At 42.7% G+C, this 12,959-nt stretch overlaps 1 protein-coding gene across 1 annotated transcript in view; it reads left to right on the top strand.

Moving 5' to 3' along the window:
* The first annotated feature begins 10,201 nt into the window (after window positions 1–10,201).
* Window positions 10,202–12,959, top strand: part of KLHL2 (kelch like family member 2) — a 60,256-nt gene continuing 57,498 nt past the window's right edge. Inside the window, exon 1 of the mRNA XM_051618232.1 lies at window positions 10,202–10,350. Within this exon, the coding sequence (XP_051474192.1) occupies window positions 10,328–10,350 (23 nt within the window). The 5' untranslated portion in view covers window positions 10,202–10,327. The remainder of the gene's footprint in view (window positions 10,351–12,959) is intronic.

Genomic DNA, 12,959 nt, shown 5'->3' on the forward strand with positions numbered 1-12,959 from the left:
CGCCGGGTGGGCAGGCGCAGGCCCCGCCGCCCCGCCCTGCCGAGAGCGGCCCCGGCCGCTATTGGGCCCCGGGACGCGCCGCAGGGCGGGGGCACAGGCGGGGGCGGGGGCACAGACGGGGGCGGGGGCACAGCCGCGGAGCGGGCTGATGCGCGGGAGGGAGTTGCGGGACGAGCGGCGCCCCGTTCTGCTCCTCTGGCCGGAGCCAGGCCCAGCCCAGCCCAGCCCGGGCCTTGCCCAGGAGACCCGGGGAATGAGGACTTCCCATCTCAGGGAGCAGGGTCTGCAAGACAGCAGTGTGGTCGCCCCGGGGGCGCCGCGCTTTTCCTTGGCGAGGCGGTGACAAGTTTACTCAGTAGCTCGGGAATGAATTTAAAAGCGGGGCTAGTCAATGCAGGCCCAGGATTGGTGTCCCTGCCAGCCAGGTGGCTCAGGTGGCTTCAGGGGGGGAAAGCAGGTAAGACCAAACAGCAACAGGTGTGTTGAGATGAAGGCAGTGTAGCATTGCTCTCAGCTTCCCATTGCCAACAATTTGTCTTGCAGAGGCTTCTTGAAGAAGGGACAGTCTGTGTACTAAATTATTTCCACTGGATCTCTTTTCCATGAATGCGTCTGGTTGCCCCTTCAGATCATGGAAAGTTTTAGCATGCACAAGGCACATAATAAGTAAGCAAAGGTATTTCTGGCCCAACTGTATGTTTTGAGAAGAGACACATTTTCTTTAAAACGGCCACTGCTGATTTCATTTTATAACGCCTTGTTCTCGAAACTATGGCCACTCAGGGTGTCCGTGCTACAGGACACTTTATGGTCTTTACATTCCTTGACAACCCTTTTGTATGCCAAATACTTCATAACCACTTCAGTTACTCTTTAGTAATCTTTGTTAGCTTATCTGACCTTTTCTAGCTATATCCTTTTGAAATGGGAAGGACTGCAATGAGATGGTGTTTACATGTGTGCATAGCATGAGTTTACAAGGTAGCATATTTCTTACCTGTTGTGTGCTGTGTTCATCTGCTAATGCTTCTTAACCTTCTGTTTGCTTTTTGAGACCATCCCTGAGCCTTGAGCTGACGTTAGTGAGGGCACTGAAGAAGATGAAAGCTGCAAGACAAGCTTAAAAGACAGCAAGATAGTATCATCTCCACATTGGAATTGTTCTTTGCATACCATTTAAGGGAAGCTGGTGCTGTCACCCTGAACAGCTGGCGTGGCTCTGCCTCTCTTCACGAGTGCAGAAGTGCCAAAGGGGAAAAGCTGCTGTTGAGGTATGGGCTTCTTCAGGCTGTCCCAAGTTTTCATCCCTATTTCTGTGACTTCTCTTGGGTATCTTTTCATAGAAAAATATCCAGCTGAAAACTGCCACCCAGAGCATTTACATTTGTAATTTCAATCCACTAGTTCTTGTTTTACATAGATAAACCTACTTGATGACCCAACCAATGACTTTAAATGAGAAACAATCCTTAAACTTGCTGGTTTCAGTAAGATTAAGTCCAGTGCTTGTGATAAGAGCCTGCTCAGTTCCACTTTCTCAGCCCAAATATTCTTTTCACTTCTTCCTTATTGTGCTTCCTCTTTTTTTCCTTCCTCACAAGAACACAAATCCTACTAATCAGCAGTCAGAATACAAAGTTTTTCTGTGACAGTAAAGGGAAGCCACACTGGTTGCTGTTCAAGTAATTGGCGTTACTTTTGTAAGGTGTTCTGTCTTGCCAAGTAGTTAGCTTGGCAGGTGTGGTCTACTTCTACACAGATCTTATAAGCATAAAAAGAAAGGATGCTTAAACAGATCAGCCTGAAAGTTGATGGTGCAATTTTTAGGAGGATGCTGTGTGACAGAACTTCCCATTTCTTCATATAACTCACCTGCGTAGTGCCTTTGAGGTCTTGCTCAGCTTGAAAAGCATGAGGTCTTCACCTTTTGTTTGTTTTGCAAGGAGCTACAAAGTCTGTGTTCTGCTTAACACATCTGTTCTGGAATAACCAGAAATGCTAGTGTGCAGTGTATTGTACCTAGTCACACAGCCAAGAAGTTAGTTAACAGTGCCAGTTAATTACAATGCTTGAGTGTATATATATATGTATGTATGTCTTTTTCTATAAATACATTTATATTGATTAAAACCACTTTATAGCAGCTTGTTGTAAAAAATAATTAAAATAGCATTAAACATTTTGAGGAAACAACAAAACCAAAGAAGAGACTTTTACAAAAAAAGAGTCACACATCATCCCATGTTGCTTAGCTGCTATTGCTCTCATTGATGACCAGATGAAATGCTGAACTGCACATTCATTTCTCTTGTTTCCCCACATTTTAGTTGCTTGCCTACATGCATGCTTACAAAACCACCATGTATTTGTCCTTTTATCTGGGGGGTTCGGATTCTGAATTTGGGAAGGATGACATTTGTGGGGTAACAACAGGGGAGAAAGACTGATAATCAAACAGTGATTTAGAATAGTTGTTCAAAGACTTAGTAACCTAGAAGCCTAAAATCAGGGATTTGATTAATCAGTTGGATACCCAAGCTGAGGCAACTGTATTTTTTGTTAGCATAATAATTTCAGTTGCACAAGTACTCCTTCTCCTATTGCCAGTGTCCGTAAAATAGTATAGGGTAGCTATAATCTTGGTTTAAGCCTGTTTCTTCAGATATGCAATACAGTCAGGTGAGAAACACATACTTCATCTGCATTGCATCAGCAGCATACCATTTAAAAATTGAACTCCATTGCTGCGTAGTAGTTGCCATTTCTCTGTGCTTGTTCAGAGATAGTTTTCTAACAGAGATAGTTTCCTTTTGTTCAGAAACAAAATGTAAAAATTTGCTCTAATGTATAATCCATTACTGCAAACTGTCATATACTTACAAGACACCTCTATTCAGTGGCTTATACGTGCATCTTTCACATAGTTACATGAAGTGTCTGTGATACACACCACTGGACAAGTACTTGAAATGAAATCAAGTAAATAAATGCTTCTAAGTATAATTTTAGAATCCTAAAATCACAGGAAGTTTACATTTATCAGCAATCATTTGTGTATGTATAATTATATATATAAGTATTGTGTCTATTGGATGGAAAATTAAGTGTTCTCACTGGGTTTCTGAAAAGCACAGTTGGTGAAAAAAACAGAAGTTTAAATATTTTTAATGCATAAATATTTATTGTACATAACAGCAGTTAGCATTTTTAGAAATATGTGACTGCCAGTTTCAACTAGTTCACCTACAATATATAATCTTTATAGTAGTGTTCTACTCTTGTTATTAGTAGATCACCCAATCTGTGTTCTGTTTTGTTATATTGTTTCAGTTATTAGATTCATGGGTAATGTTAATTGCAAGAGGTTTTAATGATGTAAGATTATCTTCTGCCCAATTTCTGTTCCATCTTCTGGCAAATTTTGCAGACATTGTAATTTTAGTGCTCGTGACTTGAAAATCTCCTGAGGGCTGATCCAGCACTGAGGAGTCTTAAACAGATTAAGACATGGCCTGTTCTTAAATTACTTCCTCTGAAAATCCATCAGTAATGATGAAGGAAGGTATCTGATAAGGGTATTGTAAAAAGATGTGGTATGGCCCAACAATCTCATACAATAGTATCCTTATTTACCAGCTGCCCTTACTCATATTGGAGGTTCAATTAGAACTTGAACTGTAGTCAGCTCTATCTAAAGAACACAGTCTCTCCTTTGAGAATACGGGGTTGTGACAGATACCAGCATAACTAAAAATACGAAGTGAAAGGGAGGTGAAAAGGTAAAAAAAACAGTAAGACATTTTTTTTTTGCATGAATTGGTTGTAATATTCCTGATAGTCATACTGCAGTAAGCACAGTCTATGTCCTAGCCTCAAATTACAGACAATTCACAGGTACTTTTTTTATTTCAAGCTTCTGTAAGGTTTTAAATTCCTATGGAGAGTTAAAAACAGTTCACTGCTGAGTATGTTTAAAATAAAGGAACATTTCTCTTCATGCAGTTTCAGATTTTCATGTCATGCAAGTGTAAGCTTTTTGTGGTGAACAGCATGGGCTGTTTACACTTGGTAATCACGTAATCAAAAACTGTCCCTTGCTATGAAGCTTTGGCTTAATAAATAAAATGCTCATTAAAAATTCTGGGGCCTTTAAATGCAAGCTATTGAAAAGAGATTAGCATAACACTGGTATCAACAGAAAATCTTTCAGTCTTTCCCGATTTAATATACAAATTTGAATGCCGGAGGCTTAGTGTGGCCATTAGTTAATTTAGCTAATCTATTAGAATCATAGAATCATGGAATGGTTTGGGTTGGAAGGGACCTTGAAGGTCATCTAGTTCCAACCCCCCTGCATGGGCAGGGACACTTCCCACTAGACCAGGTTTATCAAAGCCCCATCCAGTACAAACCATTTAGCAAAATGTCCGTGTGACCATAACAAAGTCCAGGAATATGACTGATGAAAATAGGTAAGTTATTAAAGCTGCTTAATGCAGATGAGACAGAGGATGTAATGTAACAGTGGATGAAAGAACTGTGAGCAACAGAATGGGCACTCTTGCTTACTTTTTAAATTGAATTTCTGTCTGTATACAAAAACAAATAGATTGAGATGAAAGAAGGGATACAACTCGATTTCATATTTATTTCTAGAACTATACATTAAAAGTATAAGTCAAACTTTGGAACAGAGAATCAAAATGTATCTCACTTATTTTGTCCTAAAGATGGGGATTAGAGTTTTAAATTGTTTAGGGTTTAAGCAAATGCCTAATTTGCAGGGTGAAAAGTTTTCCCTCTGCAGAGTAATCTTTAACAATGTATTTTATAACTGTCTTCTAATTTTTCAAAATCACGTTTTTGTTTATATTGTATTATAAAGCCATCACAATATGGCAAATGTTTACTTGAAATATATAAAGGGAAATGCAGAGCTGTTTCTAAGAATATTTGCATTTAGATTATATACCATCTAGGGTGATTTTCATTGAAAAAGAGGAATATTTGAGATATCAAGAAAACTAGTTATAAAATTAAAATGAAGACAGGTACTGAATTTCAAGGAAAAAACAGCTTTCCCCCCTTCTTTTTCCATTTTCTAACTATTTTGTTTGAAAATCATAAAACAAAGATGTCAAGATCTAGCTTGCATGAACTAACTTATTAGGCTGTATGGTTAAGTATTAGCATTTTGACAAGGTAGTCTTTTGAATATTTTAGATTTTGAGGATACCTATTTTCCCCCTGCATATTATTCTGGATCACAACGTTGTTTTGCATAGAAAAATTGGCAACAGAGTTTCCCACATGCCAATGAAAATTTTACTCCAGTAACACCATAATAAACTGCTCATTGTATCACCATCTGCTTGTACCAGAATTATTGGACTAAACCTTTTCATACTTTTATCTTTGGCTTAAATTTCCTCTTCATTTTTCTTATTTAATAGGAGTCCAATTTTACTAGACATTCTGCATAGTTAGGAGTACTGCTTCTGAGGTATTTTCTTAATCGTTACAATGACTTTGCAATACTTTCTAGTCTTTCTTACACACACACACACAAAGATTATTCCAAATGAGGATTTACTAAATTTCTTGAATAGCATCATGATATACTTTTTACTTTCTATGAACAACCTGTCAGTGCAAAAGTATATGCACTAACTACACCCATGTGATTGTTATTGACTCCCTGAATATACTAATTTAACATTTTAAAGTCTTTGATTTCATTGCCTTTTGGTACAACAGAAGAATTTGTGCAATATGTGAACTGTACCTCACTTGCTTTTTTCCAGTCTACAGCATGTTTAGTTTTCATTGAATGCACCCTCTGCAAATACTGTTCTCCCAGTGTTATTTCTATGCATATCAAACAATATATATTCTGATTGATTATTTCAGCATACTGTGCCACTTTTCACTGTGTAAATTGCTCCCAATTACTGTTCTTAGGTAAGCTCACTACATGCAGGGCTGCATGCAAATTGGTAAGTTTACCTATTATTTTGCTATAGGCCAATTACAGATATCAAGAACTATTGAAATGAGAATTTTCTGTATAGTTGTGCATGCCATAAGCACTAGATGGCACTACATCAATTGTTTAAATGTAATGTTAATTAATTAGCTGTACCTGTTTTCTTCTCCAAAAGTTGCGCAATAGTTGATGAAAGGGATTAGGACTATTTCATAATGTTGTTGTTAGAGTGGAGAGTAATTATGTTGAGAAGAAGTACATTGACTTTGATGGTCTTGCACTGATAGGTATAGTACGATTCCTTATTGTTATTACCTGTGAATAAAACTGCTTTTGCTTCCTTTTTCAAGAAAATAATGTTTTGACAAGGTAAACAAGCATAACTGAACATAAGAATAATCTACACTCTTTGGAAGTGAAATTACCAGGAAAAAAACACCTATGTCTGGCTATTTTAACAGTCCTTATCCACATGACACAGCCTTTGCTAAAGACTGGATACTGTTAATCCCTAAATCCCCTTTTTTTTTTTTCCTTTTTTTTTTTTTCTGTAGACTGTATACAAAAACTGTGCAGAGCTTACTTGCAGTAAGGTGTCACTCTGCACCTTTTGCTGCACTTGAATGGGATGGTCCAGCTTTCCCCAATAAATCCCTGCTATGGATTTCTTCTGCTACCTTTGTATGGATCTAAGTCATCACATGGCTAAAATGTTAAATCTTATAATTTTTGATGGGTTTTCTCTTGGTTCAGTGAATCAAACCCAGTATAGAGACTCAGTATAGAGACTTGATTACCAGCATGCAGCAATCAACACAAGAAAGTAGGAGCTGTCCTCTTCTTTCATAGTCATCTCAAGAGTATACCATATGTGAAATCCAGACTTTGCAGCACTGGGCCTCAGATCTGTTCATCAAGATCTCTACTTTGTGTCACAGTAACTTGCAGTACTAGTATGAATCAAAGCCATGACCGACACTTGCTTCCATTTGTAATGCTTGCTTGAGCTCGGACTTCCTTTTTCTGTCGCACTAAGAGGAATGTGTAATCTACAGGAACACTGCACTGTTCAGCACTGACCAGAAGGATCTGACTTCTCAATTGAGTAGAACTCAGAAACTTCATATTATTTGCTTTTTATTTGGCGCTTCTTTTGCAAGACTAGGATTGGAATATTTAAAGCTTGTTTACTTAGACTGTGTGCCATATCAAGTATTTTTGGAAATTACACCACTCCTGGTTTTGTACACTAAAAAGCCAGTTCTGAGTTACTAGTTTTCATCATCATATAAGGTCTGTGAACATTACAGAATAAATCTTACTGTTCACATATTTTCATTAAGTATGTATCATTCCTAGGGCTCTAGCAATTGCTTACAGAGAATAATACTAGTGCTAAAAAAGACTAAATATTTTTATCCATACTTAATTGTATGTAACTGATTTTAGTCACAGTACAATTTATTTTTGATAGCAGCTGCTTTGCTATTCCTTATTTCACACGCCCAATTTACATGTCTTATTTTTTCCCCTCTCTGCCTACTCTCCAGCACATATTCCTCTGCAATCTGGTCCTTTTCTTGGTCTGCTGCATGCACTTTCTTGCTTTTCCTTATCACATTACATTACAGTGCAATTCTTCTCAACTGCATTCATGTCCTTAACTCAATGGCTTTCTGAAACTTGAAACATTCCAGTCTTCTGGGGGAAAAAAGTCTCTTACACTACAGTAGGCTTTTAAGATTAGTTAATGCTGGATTAAGGCTGATATTAGTCCTTAGACAAAAGAATGCAGTAATAGCTAATGTCTGTGTTGACCTCAAGTTCTGCTGTGAATTCCACATGGGTCTTTGTGGATATATGTAGATGCAGGGGCCTTGGTCACTTATTTTTACATAAATTTTATAAATAAATCACCCTATTTCATCAGGATACAAATATAATTGATAATCTAACAGCTAGCAAAATGAGGAAGGACCTTGTTTTTGGTTTGAAGCAATAACAACACAGAGGGGTACTTAAGTCTTCAATTTTAACCCCTTTCTTCTTCCCTTGTCAAGAAAAGAATCCGAGCAACTTCTCAAAAGCACTCTGCCCAAATAGTTAAGCAGCTGTGACTCCTAATATCTTAAACAAGAGTAAATGTTCTTACAAATGTAATTTTTGTCCTATTTGGAGAGATCTTCTTACAAAATAACATATACAGGAATTTAGTCTAGGGTACAGAAAGCTGAAAGTACGATGTGATAGTCAGCAGCAACTCTCTGATCTGCCCAGGCTGGTCCTGTTTGTGAACTCAGCACTCATTGATGCTATGACACACGAAGCTGGCTAATTTTAAACCTCCATTGCAGAGCACAGTATTGCTAGCTGGCCCCTTTGGAGCAGACTGCCCTGCAAGCAGGTTTTGTTGTTTCTTTCAAATCTTTGACAAGTATCTTGTCCTCCTCTCCAAGTACCTTGTCTTCTTCAATGCAACCCAGAGGCAAATCTAGTTCTCTCTCTTGAAGGGGCAGGTTTGGCAGTTAAGAAGCACAGACTACATAAAAACAGGCCCTGACAATTGTGATTATTTAACTTAGAAAAACCATCAGTGGAAAGCCACTGAAAAAATTTTGAAGTGTTCCCAAGATCAAACATCCCAGTGCAGTGAAAGAGGAGTGGTAAAATGAGAAAACTAAAATGGCGTTTTCCAAGTAAGGAATATTGTTATATATTATCAAACACGAAATAATGAATTAAAACACATTTCATTTTAGTATCCTGTGATTTTATTAGAAGCTTTGATGAAGGCTTTATGTATCCATCTGTAATAGTCACCCAAAATGCACCTGTCTTTTTCTGTTTTGCCTTCTGCTGCACTGACACTTAGAAAAATAGTTTTGGTCAGTTAGTGAGAGATTTATTAGTTTTAGATTAACTTTGTCAATGTCAAATCTCTTGTGAAGAAGCATTTTATTTTTAGACACTGTCATTCTTAAATACTTGAATTGTGTTCAGCTTGCTAACCACAACATCTACTACACATTTTTGCGATATTTAGAAGTAATTTAGAGAGGTTAAAATACAGTAAATTCTTTTTCTGCCCCAAGCCAGAAGTTGCTAAATGTAGCATCATTCATTACTCTTTGAATCGGTGTTGCTTAGAAAGACACAGGTTTGAAACAGATCCTTGTCCTGCCTGAGTTTCTTCTTGCTGTTAAGCAAACATTAAAGCAGAACTCAAGTACTTAATGCTCAGTGTTAGTGATGTTTGTGATTGTATAACTAGACAGGATGGCAGCTGTGCCAAGTGTCACAGCCACTGTTCTGCTGGACTGCCTCAAATGAAAGCTGATGAGATCCAGCAGGTCACAGCCAACCCCAGCACCGGCCCTGCTGCCTGTTCAAGGGCAGAGCCCACCTTCTCCAACCCGGGATGCCTTCGGGCTCGCCTTTGGCCCTCTCTCTGAGCTGCAGCCACCTGTGCCAGCCCGTGCCAGGCCAGCTCCTGTGGCCACCCACAGGGGTGGGCCTGTTCACAGAGGAGACCTCTGACCACCTTATCTATCTGCCTGCATCTGTCTGTCTATCTATCTATCTATCTATCTATCTATCTATCTATCTATCTATCTATCTATCTTTTTCCCCAAAAGAAAGGAAGACCAGCCCTGGCTGCAGGGCCTAGAGCACCTCTGTCCCCTCACGAGTGCCTCATGCCCTCCTCCCAGGTGCCGAGGACCCGCCGTGCTGGGTGCCCGAGCTGGGCACTCTGAGGGACGCGTCCCTGTGTGGGACTGCTCGAGGGTGTCGGTCTCCGCCCTCAGCCACCGCTCTCCTGGAGGGAGGGAGACGCACACTCGGCTGTCCCAGGACCCAGAAGGGCAGTGGACCTGGGCTCACCCCCTCGAAGGACATGCTTCTTCCAGCAAAGAGGCACAGCACCGCCTCTTCCTAAAGGCCAACGACAAGCAGCCGCTGCGACTGGGCTGCACCATGGCGAGGCAGCAGCCCGCCCCGCAGCCCCCAGGGCGCGCAGCGCAGCGCAGCGCAGCGCAGCGCAGCGCCCGCCCGGGCAGCTCCTCGCTAGTCCAAGCGGAGGGACCCACGGCTCCCGCTGCCTGCCCGGGCCGGCCCGCGCGCCCCTGCCGCCGCCGCGCCTGCGCAGCGGGCCGGCCCCGCCAACGCCCTCCCGCGGGCGGGCACCCGGAAGTGGGCAGCGCCGGCTGCTGGCGGCGGGCGCTGGGGGCTCTGCCGGGCGGGCGCAGCCGGCACCCCGCGGCGGGGCAGCAGCGGCTGGCATGGTGCTGGCGGCAGCGCGCCGCGCCCGCGTTGCACCGAGGAAGCCCGAGCGGAGCCGCGATGGAGATGCTGCTGCCGCCCGTGTGAGTGCGGCGGCGGGGCGGGCGGGGAGGCTGGCGGGCTCCTGCGGCGCGGCGGGGCGGAGAAGAGCGCCGTGGGCTGCGGGCACGGGGCCGGACCCAGCCGCCCAGCAGCGAGCTGAGCGCGCCGCGGAACTCCCCAGCGCTCCGCAGCCCGCCCGGGCCGTGGCGCGGCCGGCCTGCCCCGAGCCCCTCGGCAGCGCTGCCCGCAGCAGCTCCGGCGGGGGCGGCCCGGCCCCACCGATGGCGCGGTGGGGCAGCGCTGGCGGGAGGGTCGTGCCGCTGGCCGGGTGGCGGAGCCCCTGTCGGCTGGGCCGGGGCTCCCCAGGGCCAGCGCGGCCGCTCTTCTTGTTGAAATGCCTCGTCGCGCCGCGCCGGGGCCGGCGGGTGCCGGGCGGGCATCGGGTCGGGCCGCGGGGGGAGCGGGCGGTGGGCTTTGGGCGGGCGGGCAGCCCGCACCCCCGCCCCGCCGCCTGCCCTGCGCCTTCCAGCTTGCAGGGACAGGAGATTTTAATTTTTTTTCCTCTCCTCCCCCTCACTCCTTCTGCTTCCTCCATATGTGGTCCCGAATTACTCCCTGTTTGACTCAGCAGTCATGCTCATCACACTCTCGCTTTTCTGGTTATTTAGTTAAGCATCTTTAGTAGCGGTGCGCTAGGCGAGCCGCTTATTTCCAGCTGCACTTCAGTTGGGTTCGTCCCGTGCTTTACGTGCTCCAGTTCAGCAGAGCTTCGTCCGGAGCCTTCTGGAGGTCGTGTTGTCAGGTGCGCTGTGGTGGGGCTCTTGAGAAGGAACCAAGGGAAGCGGTCGCAGATGGCTTTGGCCCAGCTGGTGAAATGGTGAGAGAGGCTCCAGGAACTTCAGGCAGACTAGCTGTTGTCGAAACAGAAGGCATAACTGTTTTATAGGCTTCATTACCTTAAAACAAAGTCATCCTTTGTGACAAGCTAGTGAAACTTCAGCAAATGAATTTGTGCTTCATAGGAAGCATCCGGGTTGCCTGTGGAGCTCTATAAAGGCAACTCTGACCCCATTTTTTTTTTCTTGCATATCTGTATGTCATGTGTATATAGTCTGTATGCAGATATGCACACATCAGTAGATGATAAGTCGTTTTGGGATGTAAGAAGGCACCATAGAAGAAGTGTTCTTATCTTTGACTTGATAAGTCAGTGGTGTCATTAGAAGTTGGGTCTCTTCCTCACAGTTAGTCTTTGGTGTTTTGCATGTTTCCTTTAGTCACTGATTTCTGTGTATTATTATTTAATGCTGATCACTACATGTGTAATATAATCTAGAAGAATAATGTTAGTCTAAAGGAGTTCATTAGATAGGATGTCTTTTTTGTTTTGCCTCCATATAGAGCAGCATGTGTATGTGCTTTATAACATCTAACTTGATTTTTCTTTTTGAGTGATGCAAAATTGCCATCAGTTACCTGGCCCTTTTCAGTAATGAGTTGTACTATTTTCAAAATTGAGCATGAAACTTTTGATTCGTAGCAGTTTCATTGTACCACGTAGTAAGTTGGTCATAGTTTCAGTTCTGTAGATGGACCTTATGTTTGCCAGTGTTTTACAGTCTTTTTTCCATTCCTTCCTTGCTTGATGCAGTTCTGTGCTGTTTTGCATCAAAATTTTGTAGCTAGTTTTGGAATAATGAAAAGTAGAGCCAAATACTTTGCTTTGCATGTTGTTGTAGTGCACAGAATATAGAGTTCTAGGTTAAAATCTAAAAGTACTGTTGAATTTTTCTTTTAAGCTTCTTTAGAAATGCCCAAGTAAAAGGTTTAGGTATGGCAGAAAAGAGGCTGGAGTTATGGGAGTCAGTGCATGCATTCAGTTTGACTTTTCTTACCTAAAGCAAGTAAGATTGAGTTTTCATTTGAAATTAGATCACTGATGTACCAGGGTCATTTGTCCCACCAAGTGACTTCAGTGACTTTGCTTATTTCTAGCTCAGAGGTTCAAGAGTAAGGTTATAATAGTGTAGGTGAAACATCACTGATGCTGTGCATTTTCCAAGTATTACAACAATGTCATTTGCCTTGTAAGAATAACATCATGATTATAAACACAAAACTGCTTGGCTTGGCTTGACATGGAAAACCCAGTTGCTGTTTGGACAGTCGTAGTGACTGAGGGTTGTGCATAATCACTTTTATACAGAAGTTAGTGTCTGTCAAACAAGGCTATTTCTTATAGGAAGAGATAACTGTCGATAGAGCTAATGATTTTTCACACTGCTTGTTTTTTTCTCTTGCTATTTTGGGTGGGGTTTTGAGAGAAAAATTAAACTGGTCAGTTGTGCTGTTCAAAACATTGCGTGGATCTCTAACCAGTTTTTCTCATAGTCACTTGGGTCTCATGCTGCTGCTAGGGAAAGCCTGGACAATTACAGCAGTGGTCTTCCTGACAGAGATGAGCTGGAAGCTGTGTGAACTAGTAAGGGAGGTCCTGGTGGGAGGGCAGAGAGTGGCTCTTGTCTCACAGGCGAGAAAGGCATTGAGAGACTGGGGTGATGGATGCTGCGTTCTGCCGTTGATCTGTATGGGCACTAGGCTAACAGTTCCCTCACCTCTGCTTCTCCTCTCACTTCAGGGCTTATTGGAA

The sequence above is a fragment of the Apus apus genome, chromosome 4 (genome assembly GCF_020740795.1).
Source record: "Apus apus isolate bApuApu2 chromosome 4, bApuApu2.pri.cur, whole genome shotgun sequence".
NCBI classification, from domain to species: Eukaryota; Metazoa; Chordata; class Aves; order Apodiformes; family Apodidae; genus Apus; species Apus apus.